This window comes from Taeniopygia guttata, chromosome 28 (genome assembly GCF_048771995.1).
Source record: "Taeniopygia guttata chromosome 28, bTaeGut7.mat, whole genome shotgun sequence".
Taxonomy (NCBI): Eukaryota; Metazoa; Chordata; class Aves; order Passeriformes; family Estrildidae; genus Taeniopygia; species Taeniopygia guttata.
In genome coordinates this window covers 633,655-657,785 of record NC_133053.1, presented here as the reverse complement: position 1 = coordinate 657,785, position 24,131 = coordinate 633,655, and the positions used below count along the sequence as shown (strand labels likewise).

General features: G+C 49.3%; 1 protein-coding gene across 7 annotated transcripts in view; it reads left to right on the top strand.

Annotated features, from left to right (window-relative positions):
- Positions 1-3,997: 3,997 nt before the first annotated feature.
- Positions 3,998-24,131, top strand: part of CRTC1 (CREB regulated transcription coactivator 1) — a 42,395-nt gene continuing 22,261 nt past the window's right edge. For 4 of the 7 annotated variants that reach the window (XR_012052146.1, XM_030257145.4, XM_030257144.4 and 1 more), the window contains exons 1-3: positions 3,998-4,204; positions 21,399-21,515; positions 22,864-22,911. Coding sequence is in view for 6 of the 7 variants with exons in the window: in XM_030257145.4 (XP_030113005.1) it covers positions 4,028-4,204; positions 21,399-21,515; positions 22,864-22,911 (342 nt within the window). In the remaining variant the exon portion in view is untranslated. The remainder of the gene's footprint in view (positions 4,205-21,398; positions 21,516-22,863; positions 22,912-24,131) is intronic. The other 3 variants (XM_030257143.4, XM_030257142.4, XM_030257141.4) reach the window with 2 other exon arrangements.

Genomic DNA, 24,131 nt, shown 5'->3' with positions numbered 1-24,131 from the left:
TGATCCCTGCATCCCGGGAACGATCCCTCCATCCCGGGAACGACCCCTGCATCCCGTGTGGAACAAAGCCAGGCCCGATTCTGGGAAAAGGCACCGGGAGCAGAACCCTCGGCGTGGCTCCAAAGCCTCCCCGGGCAGCAGAAAGGGCCGAGGTGTGGAAATGGGAATTCATTTCTCTCAAGTCCCCTTTGCTCGGCTTTCTGAAATGTTCGGATTTCCAGGGAATGGTGGAGGAGCGGAGCTGGAAGGGTGCCAAGGGAATATTGGTGCAGGGAGCCGAGCCAGCCTTCTGCTGGGCTCCTGGAGGGGAGAGTGCTTCAGGTGCTTTTATTTGCCCTCTGGAAGCACGGACATCTCAAATTAAAGAAATTTTCACCAGTTCCAAGTGAAACAAGAGAATGTTTTCCTGCTCCGAGCACGGTTCAAAATAACTGGGGACTCTGAGGATATTCTTCTCTGAGGATAATGGGAATGTCAACAGGAACATTAAGTAGGAAGTGTGAAAGATCAAAATCTTTGTGTCTGCAGGCAAAATAAAATAAAATAAAATAAAATAAAGAACCGCCAGCTCGTTTGAGGATCGCAGCACACCCTGGTGCTGTGCGAGCCCCTCAGCCTCCCACCTTGCTGGGAAAGCTCCGAGGGGCTGGAATTTTGGAATTGTCTGCAGGGGGTTCTGGGGGATAAAACCCAGCGAGAGCAGCGCGGAGCAGCTCCTCCTGCATCACACCGGCTCGGGGAGGGTTTCTGGCAGCCCCGGAGTCTCCGGTACCAAAATCTCTCCCCAAATTCGGCTGCAAGGAACCGGAGCCGCCGCCCGGAGGATCCCCGGGAGGATTTCTGGGGAGAGGGGGCAGTTCTGGGGGGATGGGGCAGTTCTGGGGGATGGAGCTGGGTGAGGTGGGGCAGGTCTGGAGGGATGGAGCTGGGTGAGGTGGGGCAGTTCAGGTGAGGTGGGGCAGTTCAGGTGAGAGGGGGCAGCTCACTTCAGGGGATACAGGGCTCAGAGCTGGAAGGAAGCTGGATTTTGTCCCAGATGTACTGGAGGTGAGGCAGAAATGACCCTGGGGCCGAGGGCTCGTGGCCCTGTCCAAGGAATGGCAGAATTCCCCCGGGGACAGGAGGAAACCCCCGGAGCCTCTCCCTGCCCTCACCCGGACCTGCAGGGCAGCAGCCCCCAGAGCCACCCCAAAATCTGGGGCTGCGAGTGCCTGGGATGTTCCGGCAGCCCCCAGAGTCACCCCAAAACCCGGGGCTGTGAGTGCCTGGGATGTTCCCCAGAGCCACCCCAAAACCCGGGGCTGCGAGTGCCTGGGATGTTCCAGCAGCCCCCAGAGCCACCCCAAAACCCGGGGCTGCGAGTGCCTGGGATGTTCCAGCAGCCCCCAGAGCCACCCCAAAACCCGGGGCTGTGAGTGCCTGGGATGTTCCGGCAGCCCCCAGAGCCACCCCAAAACCCGGGGCTGCGAGTGCCTGGGATGTTCCAGCAGCCCCAAGTTGGAGAAGTTTGTGCTGCAAACCCGGCTAAAACGTGGGGATTTCAGGAAGCGGCTCCAGGTTCAGGCTGGAATTCGATCTGATAAAGCTGCGCAGGGAAACAATGGGAATGAAGGGAGGTTTTTAGGGGAGGAAGCTGCAGCCCCCTCCCCTTGCCCCCCTGGCCATCTGCGTTCCTTCCCGGGGAGCAGGAGGGGAGATCCCATCTCAGGAGATGCAGAAGGGGAGAATTTATCAAGCTCCATCTCAGGCACTTCATCCCGCAGGCGGGAGCAGAGGCAGAGTGGCAGCTGGGCTGGAGATGGTTGATATCACCACCTTCGGGATGAAATCCAGGACAGCCGCACCAATTATTTATCATTGTCCCGCTCCTCGAGTGAAAACAATGTGGATAATCAGTATCTCCCCGGTCAATCTCGGTGATTGATGGGCTTTTAGCATGACAGGCCAATTTTGCAGGTCATGCGCTGCTCGTGTGCGCAGCCAGAGGGGATTTTAGGGAAAATGGTGTTTATTCCTGGTGGGAAAGGCGAGGAAGGGCTCGGAGCAACATCTGCCAGGAGGGAGGGAGGGAGGGCTGGTCCTCCAGGTCTGGATGAGCTTCCCGAGATGGTATCTCAGCATCTCGGCTCGCTGGAAATGTTAAGTGCAAGCTGGCAGCCAGGATTTAGGGCAGGACGTGACTTTGGGGCTAATCCTGAGCCCGGGATGAGGACTGGGCCATCCATCAGCGGGAGAACTGTGGGACCCGGTGGGAAACGCTGAGAAATAAGTGGGAAAGTGGCGGGTCCGGGGTGGGGACCGCACTGGGGACACGCTGGGGACTTTCTAAGCACGGGGACCCGTTTAAGAAGGAGTTTATTCTGCACAGGTTTGGGTTTTGTTTTTTTTTTTTTCCTGCAGAAGTTTTGCACAAATCAAGCCCGAGGAGTTTCAAACCTCCACACTGCGAGTAATTTTAGCAAACAAAGAAATCGCAGTTCCTTGGCTACAAGTTACCGGATTCTTTATTAATTAATGCTCTAAATTCCACCTGTTAATCGATTCTCTCTCTTCTCATGTTAATTAGTCCTCAGGCTCAGCTTTTCTCTTCCTCGGTGCGGGTTTTCGCTCCTGATCCCCCTTTGCCCGAGGCTGCGGACTGGCACCGAGCCCGGGCATGACAAAGGGCACGGGGACCCGTGGGGACAGCAGGTGACAGCAGGAGGTGACAACTGCCCAGGAAGAGCCCCGAGCACGCGATGAAAGCCCGGCTGGTGCTTTTGTGCTCCCTGATAAGGATCATTGATAAGGCAGGACCCCGTTCCCAAACCCTGCTCATTAGCTGGGGAATTGTTAATTATTCAATCCCGGGGTAGACCCGAGCTCGGCTCTGTCCCTCCCTTGGGGCAGGCGGCACCAGCCCGGTTCTCACAATGCTGGAGGCATCAAACAGAAATAAATCCAGGCGTGAAGGGGGCTCAGGGTGGCTTTTTGCAGTTCCAGGTGATTTTTGTATGAAATCCTGACGAGCCAAGCCAGGCACCTCCTGGGTTCCCTCATTCCAGTGAAGGGGGAGCAGCACTGAAGGATTTTCCAGCAGGAGAGCGAGCGGCCACCACGGAGGGACCGGGATGGGGACAGAGGGACAGGGAGGGGACAGAGAAGGGGACAGGGACCGGGATGGGGACAGAGAGGGACCGGGATGGGGACCCGGGATCGTGACAGGTGATGGGGACAGGAACGGGGACAGGGATGGGGACAGGAACAAGGTCCGGGATCGGGATTAGGACAAACACAAGAATAGGGGCAGGGACGGGGATCGGGGCCAGGACCAGGACCAGGACAGAACCGGGATGGGGCCAAGACCGGGATCAGTGCCAGGACCGAGACCGGACCAGGATCAGGACAGAACCGGGATCAGGACAGGACCAGGACCAGGACCGGGATGGGCCCAGGATCGGGATCAGAATAGGACCAGGACCAGGATCAGAACCGGGATCAGGACAGGACCAGGACCGGGACCGGGATCAGAACCGGGACCAGGACAAGGACAGGACCGGGACCGGGATCAGAACCGGGATCAGAACCGGGACCAGGATCAGAACCGGGACCAGGACAGGACCAGGACCGGGATCGGGATCGGGATCAGAACCGGGACCAGAACCCGGATCAGGACAGGACCAGGACCAGGACCGGGATCGGGATCAGAACCGGGACCAGAACCGGGACCAGGACCGGGACCAGGACCGGGATCAGGACAGGACCAGGACCGGGATCGGGATCAGAACCGGGATCAGGATCAGAACCAGGATCAGAACCGGGATCAGAACCGGGACAGGACCGGGAGCGGTTCCGGGCCCCGCGCGCGCTCCCGCCCCGGGGGAAGCCCCTCCCCGCGCACGCGCGCGCGCCCCCGCCCGCGCCGTCCCTCCCGCGCGCGCCCGGCCCCGCGCATGCGCAACCTCCGCCCCCTCACCGCCCCCTCCCGCCCCGCCGCCGCCGCCGCGCAGGCGCCCTGCGGCCGCCCCCCCCCTCCCCGCGCCGGCGCATGCGCGCCGCCCCCCCTCGGCCGCGGGGAGGGGGATGCGGACGGGGGAAGATGGCGGCCTCGAACAACCCGCGGAAATTCAGCGAGAAGATCGCGCTGCACAACCAGAAGCAGGCGGAGGAGACGGCGGCCTTCGAGGAGGTCATGAAGGACCTGAGCCTGACCCGCGCGCACCGGGTGAGCCTCGGCGCCGCCGCCCCCGGCTGAGGCGGGCGGGGGGTGTGAGGGGCGGCGCCCCCCCCGCGGAGCCCCTCGGGCCGGGGGCAGCGGCGGCGGCGGCGGGCGGGGCGGGCAGCGCCCCCTGGCGGGGGCGGGCGGCGCCCGCCGTGGGCACCGGCGGGGAGCGGGGGGGGGAGGCCCCTCAGCCCCCCCATCACGGCCCCCGTTCCACCCCCCCACCGCCGGTTCCGCCGCACCGGGCCCGGCCCGCGCCGCCCACCGCGCCCGCAGCATCCCCCGGAGACCGACACCTGCCGCGGGGGGAGGCCCCGGTGCCCCCGCCGCAGGGTCGGGAAGCGGGCCCGGCGGGGCGCGGGCAGCGCCGTGCGCCCTGCCCGGGGGCTGAGGAGGGTCCCGGTGCGGGCACCGGGACAGGCCCCAGCCCGGGGCGCGGGCATCCCGGATGCCTTTGCTGTCTGAGCGGAGATCCCAATTGCATCAGCCCGGGACGGGCCCGGCTCTGACGGGGATCCCGGTTCCGCCAGCCCCGCACGGGGCATCCCCGGCTCGCAGCCCCGAGCCGGTGTCGCGGGTTCCGGGCTGGGGTCCCCCCGAGCATCCCCCGCAGCTCCGGGAGCGCGCACGGAGCCGCCGCGGGCGCAGCTGCCGCGCTCGCCGTGCCCGGTGTTGTTCCCGTTACGCTCCGGTTGTCGTAGGTGCAAATTGCTGCGCTTCCAAAGCCTCCCTTGGCTGCTGGTGTCTCTGCAAAGCCCATGGGCAGAGATTCCCGGCAGGACCGGTGCGCGTTCCGGGCACGAGATGCCGTTCCCGGTCCGGATTCGGGGATGTCGGGGCTGTCCTGTTCTTGTCTCACCTGCTCGTGTCAGTGTTTTGTTTTTAACTGCTAAGAGAAAATTTACGAGCCTGTTTGCGGCGGAAGCTTTGCAAGAACAACACAACACACGGTTGGATTTGCAGGAAAAGGTTCCCTTTTATTCCTCTGTTCAGGAGAGGGTAAATATTTGTTTTGAATTGGTGTTCTGCTGGTTGGATGGAAAGGAAAGGCACCTGCCTGGGAAGGTGTGGGGCTGGAGCTGGTGCTCACCTGGGTGTTGGATGTTCCTGCTGGAGTTAGTTGGCACCAGAGTGAGGATAATTTGGAGGTGTTTGTAGGCACTGGAATCATCTTGTGTGGCTCAGTATCCTGGGGTTTTGCCTTCAGTGGTCAGTCCTTGCTGCCACTCCAGAGCTGGGTGTTCCTCAGGGAGTTTTTGCAATCTGAATTACAGGCTGGCCTTCAGTTAACTCACACGCTGAGCTCTCGCCTTCTGCAGGAGGAGTCAGAATCCAGATTCATTTCTCCTGAACCCCATCTCAGTTTCTTCCAAATCCGAGCATTCCTAACCCAGGTTTCGCTCTTGGAAACCCATCACACTTTCAAGAACCTGGTTTTGAGGAAAGAACCCAAGATGAATAACTTTTCTGAGCATTCTGGGTACTGAAGTGATGGAAACAGTGACCAGAGAGCTGAGTAAAATGTCTCCTTTGTAGACTTTTCTTTCAAATTCCATGATTTCATCGGGGTTTAAAATGCAGCATAAAAGCAAAAAAGGGTTAAGCACAACTTTGCTGTTTGCTCTCATTTTCATTTGGCAAGCAGCACGTTGCTGTCAGTTTGAAAACGCCTTACTCAGTTGGTGGAAGCAGCCCAGAATTTCTGTTGCCTTTTCATTATTAGTAATTGTCTTTTTGCAATGTTTACCATCTTGTCTGCTTTATTGTTGGTTACTGCTCAGAGCAGAGGCAGAAATTCTGAACTTCCTTTCTGCCATGGTCATCTTCCACCCATTTATGATGTTGGATCCATGTGGGATTTTTAAGTTCTGATCCACCTTTACTACCCTCACCAAAATAAACCCAAAAATGATCGGAGAAAGACTCGGCTTTGTTTTGCAGAGGGTTTCCCTGGAGCGTGGAGCAGCAGAGCTGGGTTTCAGCTGGCAGGGTGGATTTTTGGCCTTTCAGCTCTGCTGGGAGGCGCAGACCTTGGCAGAGCGGAGGTGGGTGCTCGATGGAAGCTCTGGAGCTGCTTAATTGTCTTGTGAGTGGGACCTTGGTGTTCAGAATCCAGAGCTGTCTGCCAGTCCCATAGTAACAAAGTGGGTGAGGACAGCACAGGGGGAGTTAGGATTTTTTTCTCTGTGACATTAACTCCTGTTTTTTGTTTGTGGCTCTGCTTCTTCCCTTTTTTTCTTTTTTTCTTCTCTGTGAGGTTTGGAATTTCAGGACTGCTCTGATTTCTGGGCTTGTTTACCAGGGCTTGTCTCGATTTCTCAGCCCAGGGATGCTTTGATGCAGCTATTTACTCATCCAAGGTTGTAATTTTTGCATGAAATCCTGATAAACCAAGTCCTTTCAAATTGTAATTAACCAAAAAATTAACATGCAGATACTGCTGAGCCCTTCAATATGCGACTCTTGCAATGGTAAAAAAAATGTAAGATTTTTAATTTGTGACATGCATTTTAAGGGTTGTTCTTGTTGGAGATTTTCTCAAGTTTCCAAGATTACTTTTTAAAATTTTAATATTCACTTAAAGTCACTTAATTTTAAGGGCTTTCAGCCAGAGCTGTGTTTGAGCTCCCTCTGATGGGCCCTGCAATCTTACCTTGATAAAAAAGACCCCCTCAACTTCCAAAAAGCTGCCCGTGGGTGCTGTCTCCCAGCCCCAGCTCCCCTGGAACAAACCCAGGGAATTAAATCCAGGTTAATGGTGGTGTTTGGAAACATTGTGCAAATTTTCATCACCCTCTGCTTGTGTATTTTTAGGTGTTATCCAAAGTTCTGCGTGGCTTTTGTTGCGTTCCTGAAAACCATGTGAAGTAAAAAGCCGGTGTTTATATTTTAAACCTGGCTAATTTTAATACAAAATCTTGTTGTAGTTTAATTTTGTCAAGTGAAGTATGTTGTAATAACATCGATTTGATTTTTATTTGAAATAAAAATGAAGTAGAACCCCACAGTTTGTGATGGAGTGTGTGTAAAACCCACACACGTCCCCCTGCCACAAAATTTGTACTTAAAAATGAGGCACTCAGTGGTTTTCTGGTTCCTGTAGAAGAGATGAAAATGTCTCTTTGTACATCCCCAGCTCAGAGTTGGATGTAGATAATATGCAAAACAGTATTTAAAAGCTTAGTTAAATCAGGAATGCTAATCTGCTTTTAAAAATGAGAAGCACTAATGATGATGATGATGATGATACAGAGCTGCAGCGGTTCCTGATGGCTTCAGCAGGTTTTTATTAAATAATGTGATACAAAAGAAATTCCTGGTGACGTAAGAGTGCTTTTGAATGTCTGAGAGATATTAAAGAAATGCATCAAAACCAGGACTGAGCCCTCCTAGCACAGAGACTGATGCTTCCAGCTGGCAGCTCGGCTTAGAAGTGAGTTCTCACAAACACAAATGTGAGTTTTTCAAGCTCTAGAGGGTATTTTTTTCTTCATTAACTTTCCCAAAGTTTCCACCCTGAGTTTGCACATTTCCAGACCAAGAAGGGGGTGGCTTGGGCTTCACCTGTGCTCCCCACTGGTGTGATGAATTTCCTTCTCTGATGCATCCCAGGCTCACTGAGGCTGGAAAAGCCCTCCCAGCCCAACCTGTGCCCATCCCCAGCTTGTGCCACCTCCAGGCCTGGGACTCCCAGCCCCCCTGAGCACCTTTTCCTTGCAGGAATTCCTGCTGCTAACACTTGGGCAGCCCTTCCTTGCAGGAATTCCTGCTGCCAACACCTGAGCACCTTTTCCTTGCAGGAATTCCTGCTGCTAACACCTGAGCACCTTTTCCTTGCAGGAATTCCTGCTGCCAACACCTGAGCACCTTTTCCTTGCAGGAATTCCTGCTGCCAACACCTGAGCACCTTTTCCTTGCAGGAATTCCTGCTGCTGTCCAGCCTGCCGCCAAGCCTGAGGCTGTTCCTCCTGTCCTGGGAGCCTCGTGGCCACCACGGAGCAGGACCCCAAGCAAAGCAGAGTTTGGAGCCCACAGAGGTGCTCCAGGTGCCACCACCTCGGGCTGTGGCATCCCAGGCTGGCTGAGCCAGCAGTGCCCTTCATTCTTTGAAAGAATGTTTGTAAATCAGCAGGGTGAGAGGAGAGGGGACCTGCCAGGGCACAAAGAATCTCTGTTCTTGTGCAACCCTTGGCTTCCCTCAGCCTGCCTGAGCTGTCCAAGGTAAACACAGAGCTCTGCTGTGCCATCCTGGGAAACTGCACTCAGCAGGACAAGCTTTCTTCTGGCAAACCCAGGCAGCTTTTGTTGGATTTTTTTTTTGTATTTTTTTTTTTTAAGGAGACAATGACTTTTTTACTGATTGTCCCATCACTCCCACACAGCACAGCTGCTGTTGGACAAAGTCTTGCTGTGTGCAGTGGCCAAATCCCTGGGTGTTAATGATGTAGCAAGGCTGGGAAGGCTCTGGGAGCACGCGAGGCTGGATTGTACAACTGCTGCATTTTGGGTGTTTGGTTGTAATTCTCAGGGTGAACATGTGGGACTCAGCTCCGGCTGCTGCGCTTGGGTTTTATTTAGCATCAGCACTGGGTGGTAATTTGCATTTATAGAAGGTGCTCATTTAGGAAGAGAATTTGTTCTCGAGGTGAGGTACAGTCAGTTCTCCCAGTTCTGTGGGGTTGATTTGGGGTTTTCCCCTCAAAACAAGCTGCAGAGGGGAGCTGAGCTTGTGGTCACACTGCAGAGGGGGAGGTGTAGATTCTGAATCTCTTGGTTTACCAGGCAGAAATTGAAATTTGTGGCGCAGGCTTTGAGCTCCAGCTGGGAGTGTAGAAGTGCCCGAGGGGGACAGGAGGGGCTGGTGCTGAGTTAATCTGAGTTCTGTGCTGGCCCGGGCTGAGGGAGGATCTCTGCCTGAGTAAAACACCACCCACAAAACACAGCCACAGGAACTGTGCCTCGAAGGAGTTTTCAAGAGTATTTGGTACTGAAAAATGATTGTAGGAGCAGTGTGGCCTGAGGGTGAGCTGCCTTCAGGATCTGTGAGGTGAATGGAAAAAGAGCTGTTCCTCCCAGCACAGAGGAGAAGGAGGGGAGGCCCCAGGCCTGGAAAGCCCAGAGTGTGGCTGTGGTTGTGTGAGGCCGTGGGCTTGGGAACCATCTTTACCTGTTCTTGGGTTTCTCCATCAGATTAGTTCTTATCGCATTTTTTATCGAGTAAACTGCATTTTTGTTTTTCTAACTACCTCAGAAACAACGTGTATTGAAATCTGCCACCCATCAACCCCTGCTCCTCTCACTAACACTCTGTTCTCCATTTTATAATCAATTTATCAATGCCATTGATTTTGGTTCGGCAGCACTTCTGCACTTCAGGAATATCAAAGCCCTGACTCTGCTGAGGCAGCAGCACTGGGCACATTTCAGTGACAGTTTTCCCTCCTGTGTCCAGCACCACGTTCAGTCTACATTATACCAAGCCCATGGCTTTGGGGCTTTTGGGGGGAGTTTTAACCCAAAAGTTCCTGCACTGTGTGAATTTTCCGTAAGAAATTCCTCCCTGGGAGGGTGGGGAGGCCTTGGCAGGGATTGCTCGGATAAATTGTGAGTTTCCCATGTTCAAGCCAGGGGCTTGGAGCAGCCTGGGATAGTGGAAGGTGTCCCTGTCTGCGGCAGGGGGTGGAATTTGATGATTTTAAGGTCCTTCCAACCCAAACCAGTCTGGGATTCTGTGAAATTTTTGAGTGTTATTGAGCACTTCCATTGTCGTGGTAATCAAACACTAATTTGGCAAAAACCAGGCATCCTCTCAAAAATGATCAATAGGGATGTAACCAAAATGTATTAAAGGCTAAATATTTATCTGTGTTCTCCATTATCCATCTGTGATTGCAAAGGAACATTTTCTTGAGCAGTGGAAGGGCAGTTTGGTCCATGGCCCTGACAGCATCGATCGCTCCCTAATGCTCTGTTCCACACTGGCATCGATATTTTTGTGCCTAATGCAGGATCTGAAACTCGAGTAGACTTCAAGGCACTTCTCAGCAAATATAAGGCTGTATTCTGGAAAAAAAAAAGTAAAGAGAAGAAGCTCCTCTGGGTTAAAACCTTCCTGGTTGTGCTGGCTGGAATTCTGCCCTGCTGGTTTTGTAGCTGTGCTGGAGGAGCTGTTGCTGAGGGGCTCCTGCGGGCTTGGAGCGAGGCAGTGCACAGCAGCAAATTCAAAATCAGGGGGATTTTTTGGGAGCAGGCTTCATTTTGTGACAGTGACCGGCTGTGGCCTCGCTGCTGCTTCACTTTGTTCTCTTTTGGGCTCAGCTCCTCGCATTTTGTGAAACAAATGTGATCCCAGAGGCTGAGGTGCCCCATCCCTGGGAGTGTGCAGGGCCAGGGTTGAGCAGCCTGGGGTGTCCCTGGGTGATCCTTAATGTCCCTTCTAACCCAAACCAGCCTGGGATCCCGTGAGCTCGAGGTGGCAGCTGCATGTGAGTCTCTGCTATCAGCATCTCTGGAGTTCATATTGAAAATGCTGCTGTGATTTGTTTGAGATGAGTTGCATTTTGTGGTGTTGGAAGTGAAATCCAGGAATGAGGCTCCGTGAGGCTCTCCAGCAGTGTTTGTGGAGCACTGAACAGCCCCTCTTGATCATTTTGTGGTTTTTGTTTTGGCCTGCTCTCCTTGGGACTTTCTAATTTATAAAGTTGTAACCAAGCGTTGATAACCGCCTTGTTTTGCAAATAATTTCTCAGGAATTAAAAATTCTTCCCCTCGTACCAGAACAATCCTTTGCAATCACACAACAACGCCACACACCCACAAAAAACAGCTCTTAAATAATGAAGTGGAGGAGGCTCGAGTGTTGCAGCTTGAGGCTGCAGCACGAATTCCCCAGCCCTGGCTGGAAGTCTCTGCTTCACAGGCAGGTTTTCTCCAAGTGCCTTTTCCTTCCTTTGCCTGGTCTATCACTTTTCCTGATGATTGGGAAAATCTCCTCTGTGCTGTCCCTGCTGAGCTGCTCGCTGGTGGTTTTCCTCTGCTTACTTATCACTCCAGAGCAGTAAGATGTGTTAACTGCACGCTGCAGCTCTGTCAGATGAATTTTCAATTAATTTTGGTACCCAGCTATTACTATTTATGTGAATATTATTTTCCTTGGACGGCCGAGGTCTCGGAGGGGAGGGAATTGGAGTTGATATCCCAAAAAATATGAATTTCCAGGCAGATGGTGATAGCTCCCACCTCAGACAGAGGAGCAGTTGTTGGTGACAGGATGGGGCCTCTTCAGACCTGTTGGAGGAGCAGCTGGTGAAGCTGTGCAGGAGATTTTTCCAGCTCCAGAGCCTCAAAGTGGGATTTCAACATCTGTAAGCTGGATTAAAGGAGTAAAAAACCTCCGTGGGAGAAGGGAAGGCAGGGATTGTTTCATACCCTGACTTCTCACTTTTTGCTTCCTTGCAGAGTCTTGGTGTGGATTGGATTCTTGGCAGCAAGAGGGCTAGAAAATATCTGATTTAATATTTATTTAATATCTTAAATATTGCACAAGTTTCCTGCAGCCAGCTCAGACTCAAATGTCTGATTGACCTTCTCCTTGTAATTAGATTTGCCTCTGGTTCAGGGAGATGATTGTGCTGAATGAGCCTTTTGCATTCGAAGAATTTGGACTCTGAGGATATTTTGGATATTTTTGGTACCTGAAGGGTTGACTGATGCCACATTTTCAAGCCACAAACAACTTTCTGTAGCTTTTGGCCGCTCTGAGGGCAGAGTGAGGTGGCCCTGAACCCCAAAGAGTGCAAACATGCCCTGCTTGGCTCCTAATTTACGAAACTTGTAGGGTTACATAACTGAATTTTCTTTCTTTAGCTAAAAATAAAAAATGGAACATAAAAGCTATTTTCATCTTACTTAATGAGGGCATCTCTGCTTTTATTTCAGCTTTTCTGAGGCATTTCAATAGGAGGGATGTGGATGGTTGAGGAGCTTTTTATTGAAGCTGGACGATTGTTTCCTGGCGTTCTCCATCAGTTCCCTGCTCAGAAGGAATATTTGCTTTAAAAAAGAAGGTCCCTCTTAACTCAGCCTTTTCTGTGATAAATTTATTTATTTTTAGGTTGGTTTGTAGTAATTAGCATTGCACCTCAGCTGTGTGGGGCAGGGCTGTGTCTCTGCTTTTTGGGGTTGGTTTTGGGGGTTGATTTTTGGGTTTGCTTTGTCTCCCGCTCTCCACGAGTCACCCAAGTGCCCAAAGTTTGATGATAATAAAGAAAAGTGATCCTCACCTCCCAATTCTCTGCACAATTCATTGTTACCTAATAACACTCACAGAAATAAACAACATTTTCAGAGTGTCGAGCTCCATCTAAATAGAACCAAAAAGAGTTCTTTCCCTTCTGGATATCAATAATAATAAAATAATAAAGAAGCTTCCAGCAGGAGCCTCTCCTGTGCTCTGCTGAGTTATCAGCAGCATCCACGGCTGCCTCTCGCTGGATGCCTGGCAGGGAAGGAGGGTGCCACTCCGAGCTGCCAGGGGCTGGGGTTTGTTTTTCATTTTCAGAGCTCTCAAATCAGGTTTGGCTTTTTCATTTTCAAAGCTCTCAAATCAGGTTTGGTGCCTGTTGTAGCTTTGCTTGGCTCCCTGCCCGGCGATAGAGCACAACTCGGAAGAATAGTCACTATTTTAAGGCTCCAGTTTGCTGTATCCTGTTTTTGCTAATCAGTTGTGACTGTGAAGTTTTAAACAGTAAACCTTTGTTCACCAGAAATAGCAAAAGTGCTTTTATACACCGAGTTGCAGCCTGTGCATTAAGTTTAATGCTTTATTATTATGGCTTCGTTTATTTATTTAAATCCTGCAAGGTGTGTTCCTAATGATTCTTTGCCCTTGGCCACCCAATGATTCATATTCATTCGTTTTGGGGGGAAAAATGCAGTTTTTCTCTGTTTTTACTGTTCAGAGATTAGAAAAGAAATAAAACAGAAATAAGAAATAAAAAATAAACACAGCATTAAATTACCTCCCCTGTGCCCTCCTCTTTCTGGTTTGTTTTCTTTGGGTTCACAAGAGAAAATTGATTTTTCTTGTGAAAAAAAATTGTATTTTTCTTATTTCTTAAAAAATAAAAGATTTGAGTGTGCTGTGGATTTTGGGGGTTGTAAATAGTGTTGGGGTGTGAGATCTTTGCACTCTGACAGGAATTGGAGGAGGCAGCTGGGGGAAAGCTGCGAGCCTGGGTGATTTTTACAGCCCCGTTTCCTCACGGTTTTATGGCTCAGGCGAGCTGGGGAGCTGCTTGCAGCTCCTGAAGGAGAATCTAATGGGGCCTTGGAATTTGGAGATGACTCATAAGAGGACAAAACAATCCAGTTAAGTGATTTGAGGTCTTAAATAATCTCTTCAACAGGAAGGTGAAGAAAACATGAACTCATGAGTAATAATTGGCTCTCCTGGAGTGCTCCAAGTGCAGCGCTGGGGCTTGGCCAGGGCTCAGCTGATTCCTGCTTTGCTGATCAATAACACCTCAGCTCTCATGAATGGAATCTGAGCTGATTCCTGCTTTGCTGATCAATAACACCTCAGCTCTCATGAATGGAATCTGCTGGGCTGGGCTGGAATGCTCTTAGCAAAGGGTTCTTTGGATTGCAGTTCTGAGTTGGGATTCTTGGCGTGTCCTGTGCGTGGCCAGGAGTTGGGCTGGATCCTGATGAATCCCTTCTAACTCAGCCTGTTCTGTGAGAAATTCAGTTTAGCTGGATCCTGAGGGGTCCCTTCTAATTCAGCCTGTTCTGTGAGAAATTCAGTTTAGGTTGATCCTGATGGGTCGCTTCTAACTCAGCCATTTCTGTCAGAACTTTATTTTAGGTTGATCCTAATGGGTCCCTTCTAACTCAGTGTAGTCTGCAACAAATTTATTTTAAGTTAACTAATGGGTCCCTTTAAGTCAGACTTTTCTGTGAGAAATTTATTTTAGGTTGTTTTATAGTGGGTGCAGTGTTGCACCTCAGCTGTGTGGGGTAGGGCTGTCTCTCCTTTTTGGGGTTGTTTTTTGGGTTTGCTTTGTCTCCTGTTCTCCAGAAGTCACCCAAGTGCCCAAAGTTTGATGATAACAAAGAAGAAGGGATCCTTGCCTCCCAGTTCTCTGCTTCTTGGAGATGCAGCCTGCAAAAATGAGTGGTTTGGGTCCCAAATCCAGAGGGTGGGAATGCCTTGCTCGGGTTATCACAGACTGGAGGTGACCATCACCTCCTTCTTCTCTGTCAGAGCACGGAATTCGCGGTTCTGCCTTAATTCTGGAGAGGTTTTTCAGCAGCTGCAGGGGCCTCCTGCAGGCCTTGCAGCCTTTGAGCCCTCAGGATTTTCCTGGGAAGCCACTGGAAGTGCAGGATTGAAGCAGTGCTATCAGGTAACTTCAAAAATAATCAGATTTACAAAGTCTCAGGTCAGCTGCCTCCCTGTGCCTGGCAGTTTTTATTACTCTCATGATGAAAACACCTTTTTCTGAATCCCAGTTTGTTTTTCCATGGAGCTCCTGTTTCATTCCAGTAGATGGAAGAGGAGGATTTTGCTCTCCCTTTGCTCCTGGTCCTTGGAGGTGTCACCTCCTGTTTAGTTGTTAATTTTTGAAGTTTTGGAGTGGGTGTTTTAGTGGTGAAGATTAAAATCCCTGAAAATCAAGGCTGGCCTGGTGTTCTCAGCTCAGCTCTGAGGAAGGAGTTGCTTGGGAAGTGTCTTGGTGGCAGCAACAAAACTGCTGCTCTTTTGTAGCTGCTAAATTCCAAGATATTACAACAGCTTCCTTCCCTTAAAAAAAAAGAACCCAAAAAACCAACAAAAATGCTTTTTTTTTTGGCCTTTTCCTGCATTTTTGTTCTTCCTGGCCGCGTTTGCTTGGCCCGAGAGCCGTGTTTGTGTCCTGACACAGCGATGGGATAATGGAACAAACCCTCAGAAGTGACTGCAGTGACAGTTGTGGTGCTGGAGGAGTAAACAATGATGTAGCAGTTCCACGAGCCAGGGGTCACATCCAGTTCATCCCATATGTCTGCAGTTTTTCGGGGTAATTTTCACTTTGTTTCTAGTAGACATTTGGCTTCCTGTTTTGGCTTTGCTTGTCCCATTCCCTGCAAAATCCGTCGCTCCAGGACACCAGGATCCTTGGGAGCCCTGCAAGGATTGGCACAGGCAACAAGGGAAACTTTCCCTGGGCTTGTCCTCACTCCTCTGTCCAGAGCCAGCCTTCAAATCTTCACTTTCATGACAACTAAAAACACCCTGGAAATTCAAAACACTCCCCCCCAAACCGTTGCAAAACATTTTGTTCCAAGCTGCTGCTGGAATCTCTGAGGTCCCAGGCGAGGCAGGCAGAGCAGCTGCTCTCACTGTGGATTATCCCTTTCCTCTCAACTTCAGCCTTCATTTCCTCTCCCCTCCTTCCTGGGAGGAACAGCTGCGCCTTTGGAGCTCTGCTGCTCTTGGAGCAGGGCTGGGGAGCGCAGGAAATGGGTGACTGTAGAAATCTGCCTCTTCCTGAGTGTGACAGCCCAGGCCGAGAGCGGCACGGGCTCTCTGCTCCTCATCCTGACCCGTGGGGCTGGGGAGAGCCCGGGGGCTGCTCTGCCTCCCCTTCCCTCTTCCTCGTGGCCGTGAAATGCTGATTATCCCCAAAACCAGCCTGGTTGGAGTCCCAGATCCAGAGGTGGGGATGCCTTGCTCAGGTTGTCACAGGCTGGAGATAAGAAGTGACTCCATCACCTGCTGCTCCTGTGTCAGAGCACGGAATGTGCAGTTCTGCCTGAATTCTGGAGAGGTTTCCAGCAGCTGCAGGGGCTCCTTTGTGCTCACGCAGGCACTGCTTGGGGCTTCAGAGCCCCTTTTTTATCTCCCAGCTGACAGCAGCCTGCTCCCCTCGCTGGAGCTGCAGATATTTTTTATCTCCCTCTGGCTCAAGCCCTTTCCTAGAGGATCAGGGTGTTTTATCACAGAATTTGAGCTGTGGTTTGCTGTTATCACACCTTTTTCTTTCTCTGAAAGACAATTTCAAACATGTGGCTTTGCACAAAAGATTTATTTCCCTTGTTTATCAGGGCATTGAAGATAAACTCCATTATTGACATATTACAGCTGCCTGCTGAGGTGCAAATATTGCTGTTACTACATTTCATAATATTATTTTTTAATTACATGGGAAATTAGAATAAAAAGCTAAACTTGCAAATCTATCTCTTCAGCCACCTATTGAATATTTGATAACAGCACGACTGAATTTATATCAGTAACATGTAAATAATGAAAGTATTTGTAATTATTTGCAATAAATTATCCAAAACATGATAAAATTATAAAAACAAGCAGTATTCACCCAAGCTTTAAAAGCATTATAGAGATTAAAAAGTCCAAAAGTCTTCCCAGCCTTCATTCATCTCCTCTGGGAGCAGCAGGATATTTTAATTCATTTATCCTCACTCCCCAGGTGGGATCCAGAGGTGCTGGTGGCTGGAATATTTGGAATATCTTCATTTATCCCCACTTTTCCCTGGATTGCTCCAGGCTTGGAGCTCCACTCAAACTTTGAGTTGCTGATGGGAGAATTAAACCTGCAGGGAGGGACTGTGAGGAGTTCCAGAACAAAAAATCCAAACTCCCCCTGCTGGGATTATTCCCATTTCCCAGGAGAACCCCTGAGATGGGAACAGTTTGGGATCTAAAACCAACTCCTCTGCCCCTGGAACTTGTTCTGTGCTCAGAACTTTGTGTCTGCTCATTATTGATTTTAATTCTCAGCTCGGGGGTGTGGAGAGGCGCTGGCAGCTGCTGGAATTAACAAAAGTGTGGCCAACACAGAAATTCCTTTTTCCTTGGTTTACCAGGATTTTCTCTTACTCATTTGTGATTCTTTCCTCGTTGCATTAAAGAAATCCCAGGCAGTTTTCAGGGAGGGTGGGCTCACAAACGAGCAGTTATTTCAATGTGTATTCATTTGTATTTTCAATGTTTATTCATTGCTACGCAAATTTTAGTAGTAATTTGAGTAGCAAGCGTTGAGTTTTTAAAATTCAAATTTTAATGTGAATTTTGGACTGTTAACAGAAAAAGGTTCCCTTGAGAAGCCAAAGTCTGGGTGTTTGGAGAGTTTTTGGCACCTTAAAGAACTTTAGAAATAATTAAAGGATTAATGAGGTGATTTGTAGCTGGTGGCAGCGCTGCCACTAAATCTAACCCCCAGTCATTAAATGCTGTTTAGTCTCTTTCTTTTTGAGCTTTTATTTGCTTTTCTTATCTACACGAGGACCAGTCCCCTGGGATGGGTTTGTTTGATTTGCTGGTTAAGCCCAGGATTTGGGGAGCCTCTTTTTCTCCTGCTTCCTCTCTGGAAGTTCCTGACATCCCAAATCCCAAATCCCAAATCCTGCAGCAGGGCTGGCTGCTCCAGGTGGGGATTCCTGGGAAATCCATCCCTGTCCAAGCAAACCCAGCTTGGCACAACGGGATTTCCCAGTCATGCAGCCTCTAAAACTCCTACTAAATCCTAATTAAGCTTTAATAATTATTTTCTAATTTTAATCTGCGCTGATTTTGCTGCTTATTAGGCTGGAAGTGCTAAAGAAGAAGGGTTTTTTTTTTAAGGGTAAAAAATGAAATTATAAGAAAGCTCGGTGTGGAAACTGCAAGGCAGTGCAAAAGCTGTTATCACCAAATCTTTGCTTCCTGTAGTCATCAGATATCTGGGGTTTTATCAAACGGACACTCCACCCTTTTATTATCGTTCTGGCAGTCCACGTTTCGTCTGTTAAAAAAGGCATTTTAAGAAAAACCTTTACTGTGGATTTGGGTTGATTTACAGTGCCAAAACTGCCAAACTTCCCAGTAAGTTCTGCCCACAAATTTGTCATTTACTCAGAATTTTTCAGGGAAGAATTTCAGTAACTTGAAGTATTGCATTCTTAATAAATGCTTCATTTAATTCCTATCTGCATACTAGAAAATCTGTAGAAAAACTGGATTTGTATTTAAGGTTTTGTTTCTGTCTTTATTTATTATTTTTTTAATTGTAGAACTTGAATCTCTCCCTACAAACACAGCTGTGTGTCCAGCAAATGGTAACCCAAATGGAAAAATTGATGTATTTAACATAAATGTTCATGTCAATTATGTGATTTTTCATTATTAAATTGTATTTTAAAGGAAAAAAAAGAGGATTTAAAGTTAAGTGGAATAAGAGGAAGGCTGGTGGAAGGAAAATTACAAATTCCATTTGGACCTGGTGTTTGGGGAGCATTTCTTGAGAAAAAGAAGAAATGAACAAGAAGAAAAGAACAAGAAAACCAAGTAGAAATAAAGTGGTTTAACGAGCAAAAGCTGCTTCCTTACCAAAAGCTTCCTTGGGAAGGAGCTGGGATATTTAGCAATATTTTCAGCTGTCAGGGAGCTGCTCTTGGCCACACCACAGAGAAATGGAAAAGCTGCAATGTAGAGCCACCAAGTTCTGGTGTTCATGAAATTAATAAATCTGGTGAGCACTCAGTAATTCCTTATCATCCTCCCCTGTCTAATTCATCCAGAATCCAAATGGCACTAATTGAATCCAACCCCAGGAGATAACCCTGGGGCTGCCCGGGGACTTGTTAACATTTCCAGAGTAATTGGAATTTTTCTGCTAAGAAAAGGCTTCTCCTTTTTGTTATTTTCTTTTCAATTCAAACCCCTCTCAAATCCTCATCCCCAGTTGTGCCATGTACCTGCTCCTCCTCGCAGGGTGGATGGAGAGGAAAATGAAATTTCATTTTGGTCCCAGCATCTGTTTTCCTGAGGGGTGGGGAGGCCCTGGCACAGACTGCCCAGAGAAATTGTGGATTTCCCATCCCTGGAAATGTCCAAGGCCCGCTGGATCACCCTGGCATAGTGGAATTAAATAATATTTAAGGTCTCTTCCCAAACTTTTATTCTGGATTTTGATGCTGCTTCCCACTGAGTTATCTGAGAGAAATTTGCAGCTTTTTTTTTTTGTTTGCAGAGAAAGGAAAAACCGGAGCTGATTTCACTCCTGATTTCCTGCTGGAGTGACAGCAAGCTCCTAAGATTCAAACAAAGTTTTCTTCATGCTCCTAAGATTCAAACAAGGTTTTCTTCAAGCTCCTAAGATTCAAACAAAGTTTTCTTCCATCTCCTCAGATTCAAAAAGTTTTCTTCCATCTCCTCAGATTCAAAGCTTTCTTCCAGCTCAGAGGCGGAGCTGGAGGCGCTCAGGACACAAATCCTGCTCTGCTTCCACTCGATCTCCGCAGATTGCGAGTGGCAGTTGTTGATGGGCTGCAGGAGCTGCAGGAGCTGCGGGGCCTGGGGCTGCAGGAGCTGAGCGGAGCGGCCAGCCCGGCTCTCCCCGAGTGCTGATGGATGGGAGCTGCAATCGCTGCTCTGGTTTCTGGCACGCAGCTCCAGCAGCCTTTATCCTGCTAAAATCACTGCTGCAGCCAAGGCACTGAACAGCCCCGTTCCCCAGCGCTGGGGTCGCCTCATTGCCATGGAAGTGCAGCAGAAAGATAAATGCTCCTGACCTCCCTGGGCTGTGCTGCTTTGAGGTGGGAATATCCTGAGAAAAACCCAAAATCCTAAAAAAACACAAAGCCACCCCCTCCTCCCTGGGTGCCTTTTGGAGGTTCTTGAAAGGAAACCAACACCTGTTGAAATAGTTACTTCAATGTTTGGCCCAAATCCCAAACAAGGCGCTTTTTTTTTTTTTTTCCCTGTTTTTTTAACAACAAAAACATATGCAGGGGCCAGGGAAAAAGCACAGCTAGTTCTGATATTGTGCTTTTTGTGCTCTGAGTTGGAGGGGCTGTGACTCATTAGGTGATACTAACACAGGGTTTCTCTAATTTCATGTCTTGCTTCAGGAATTGCGTGGCAAAATATTGCACAAGAAAAGCAAAGGGGCCTTTCCTGCTCCTCACATGGGACCTTTCCGAGGCATTTGATTGGGAAAACTGGGAATATTTTACATATCTTCAGCCTGAGGGGTTTATCCACCCTCAACCACTTTGTGGGATGTGTCTTGCCCTAAGAGCTGAGGCTTTGGAGCACCCTGGCAAAGGCTGGACAGGACCTGGGAGCTGTTTTCCTGATTCTGGCATTCCATGCTCCGTGGGGAGGTTTCGTCTCCAGAGTCACTCCTGAGTCAGGGTTACTTTGGTCCCTCAGCTCAAGCCCAGAGATTCTGTGCAGTTGGAAATTGCTGGATTCTGGGGGAACTTCTCTGCATAAAGAGTCTTTGAGTTTTCTAGGAATTGTTTGAATGTCAGGAAAATGCGTGAGCTGTCCTCAGGGTGAGCTTGTACTCAGGGACTGTTCTAATATAAAATTCCTCCCTAGGATGGAATTCCCAGAGCAGCTGTGGCTGCCCCTGGATCCCTGGCAGTGCCCGAGGCCAGGCTGGAGCAGCCTGGGATGGTGGGAGGTGTCCCTGCCATGGCAGGGCTGGGCTGAGATGGTCCTTAAGGTTACTTCCAACCCAGATCGTTCTGGAATTCTGTGATCCTCCGTGGATACTCCCCAAAGTGTTGGCTTGGAGTAAACAGGCTGGGGCTTTCCTCAGCAACCCTGCCTGGGTGCTGGCAGTGTGGGGTGGGCACCTAGAGCATCCCTGAACATGCTTGAACATCCTTGAGCACCCCTGAGCACCCCTGAGCTCCTCTGGGCTCCTCTGAGCACCCCTGAACATCCCTGAGCACCCCTGAACATCCCTGAGCTCCTCTGAGCACCCCATAACATCCCTGAGCACCCCAGAACACCCTGAGCACCCCTCAGCATCCCAGCAATGTCTCCAGCTCTGGGCAGACACCTGGAATATTTCACTGGGCAGTGATAGCTGGAATTCAGGGAAGCTCTGCAGACCATCCATGTGCACCTGTCCCACGGGGAATTCCTGGTGGTGGTTTGGTTATTCCTTGGCTGAAGGGGTTTTCTGTGAGAACCTCTCTGTCCTTTGTTTGAAAACCTGGCTTTGCCTTTTCCTTGGAAATCTCTCCCTGTCCTTTCTCCAGGGCTTTTCCTGCTGCAAGAAACTTGTGGGGAAGGTTGACCCTCCTTTGTAAAAGTTGGATTGATGCCTTTTAATGCTTTCCATTCTCAGTGATCGCAGTGTCAAGTTGTGCTGGTTATAAGAGTTGAAATTGTATTTTCTTCCTTCTTTTCTTTCAGCTACAGCTGCAGAAAACCCAATATTTGCAACTGGGGCAGAGCCGTGGCCAGTACTATGGGGGGTCATTGCCAAATGTGAACCAGATTGGGAACAGTGCCATGGATCTCCCCTTCCAGGTGAGTTCAGAGGCTTTTTCCTTGGATTTGCTGATGAATTCTGGGCTTGGATGCTGCTGTGCCCTCCCAGGCAGCTGCTTGTCCAGGAGGCAGCACCCTGATTTAAAAACTTCGGGTGGGGTAGGGACGTGTGGGTATTTTTTATGTTGATTGTGTAGATTTTAATTCTCCTGTCCCTGGTTGTGAGGCTTTGGGGTCAGGAATACTCTGAGAGATGCCATTCCTGATGAAATCTGGCAAGATGCTGTAAATGCAAAGCAAAATGGGAGGAAATAAAGATGATGTTGGGGGCTGGGGGGTGGCGGAATTGATGTGCATGTTCTGTGGGAGGAATTCTGGGAGAGGACAGGAGCAGTGGGACACAAAGTGGTATCAGAATAATCACTTTTTTTTTGGGTTGGCTGGAAAGGAAAGGTAAGACTGTCCTGGCTGAGTTTTGTGACTCCAGGGACGATGCATCTTAAACAGAAAATCAGAGTTTCAGGTGAATATTTTGCTGTGTGAAGCATGTTTGGACAGAGGATGTTGTCCAAGGACAGGATTAGTTGGTGGATCCTTTGTGGACTCCTGATTTGCACATTTAGTTGATTTAGAGTGGTCAAAATAATGAACATTTCTGCATCAGTTTTCCTTCTTTGAGCAGTCAGAGTTACGGTTGAGCTCACGAGGATGTGGTGGGAAGGAAATTTTGCAGTTTGTGGTTTTCTGATGAAGGCTGTTTAATAAAGATGGAGAAACTCTTGCTGACCTCCTCTAACTGCTTCTTGAAATAGGTGCAGACAGCTGAACTTGGGCAGGTTAAAACCTTGAATCTTGTGCCACAGGAGAGGCAAAAGTCTATTTTAATCTTTCATTCCTTGTGGAATACAGAGCGGAGGTTTGTAGCGGATTGAAGTCCCCAGTGTTACTCCACAATGTCTGCTCTGTTCAAGCTTTTCTCTTCAGCTTTTTGTTAAGGGGATTAAGAATTCCTTTTAAACAATAACATTTCAGTATTTCAGTATTTTACCTGGACTGTTTTAATCCTGACTGCTGAAAAGGGAATATTCAAAAATTTATGAATGACTGGAGGAGGAGACAGAAACAAACTATCCTTAAACCTTGGGGTTTGCTGTATTTTTTTCCACACACACAGTCTAAAAAAAACCCCAAATTGATGTTGTTCCAGATAACAAATGGTGACAAGCAACAAAACAGCCCCATGTGTTTGTAGCAGGGGGGAAAAGCTTCCCAGGTTTTTCCAGCCACGACTGCGAGCGGCTCTGGGGTGGTGTGAAGGCAGAGCCTGGGTGGTTGTGCCTGCTGAGAGCGTTGGTGTCTGAGCATCTTCTGCTTCTTTGATTTGCAGCACAACGGAGCTCTGGCTGAAGCCTTTGGAGCAGTTCCTGTCTCTTTGGTAAACAAGTTTTTAGGTTTGTGCAAATACGTATTTAGGACTGGTCCTGTTTGCCCAGGTGGATACGTATTTCTGCACACCCGCTCTGCTGCACACAGGATTTATTTGGTTCACCCCCAGCTCCACAGGACTGCAGGGCTGCCACACAAATCCAGGTTTTGCCGTGCATCCCAGTCTGGAACGTGCAAATAATTCCTGTGCAGACTCCCTGGACTTGCTGTCATGTGGTTATTCTGGTTTTTTGGGGGTTTCTTTGGTGCAGCCGGTGGATTATTCCGTCTTGGCCTGTGGTTTCAGCGATCTCTGAGCATGTGCACTCAGCCTGCATGTTTAAATCCATGGGGAAGGGCAGAATGAATTCCCAAATCCTGCTTGGCACCAGGAGGCACCAAAATACCAACCAGCAGTAGGTACCACTCCTCCTTCCCCTTCATCCACCTCACCTGGGTTTATTTCCCAGTAAATCCTAAAAGGACACTTGGAGAGCACTGAGCTTTTTCCTTCCTGTCTGTACTGAGCTGCTTTTTTCATGGTTTGGGGGGTTTTGGGTCTGCTCTCAAACCCTTGAATGTTTTTCAGGGGAGTGAAACCCTTTCAGTTCTTCATTTTCCCAAATACAATCAATGCTCACATCTATTAATAGCTTTTAATCCATTTTTTTCCCTAGAGTTAAATATCTGCTGCCTTGCAGAGATGGGGAATTTTAATCCAGGAACACTGTCCTGCTGTTTGGCCCTTAATAAATTTTATAGGAAGGTTGCTGAGAGAAGCCAGACCTGTTGGAGGCGATACCCATTTCCTCAGGTGTTTTCTGTTCCCCTAAATTCAGGATTCTTTTGGGATCTGGGTTCCTGGAAAGGCAGGGAACAGCACTGCCCCAAAATCCCTCTTTCTATAAACTGTAGCCCTGATCTGGGACACATTCTGTGTTTATTTGTGCCGCTGCTGCACTCAAATGAGATTTTTATTGTGTTTTTAACAAGGAAATCGTGCCAATAAAAGGTAAAATCCTAAGAAATAGCTGTTTTTACATGGAACTTTTTGTCTTTATAATTTTATACTTTGCCTCCCTTTAAATTCCAGGTGAGCCCTGTGCTCAGGGCTGACTGCTCCTTTTTTAGCAGCACTGTGCTGACACCACTGACATAGGAAATTGCTTTTCCTGTTGACCTTCCAGGCACGTATTTGCAAGTTTTGCTGCCTTTTGGGCTGTAACAACA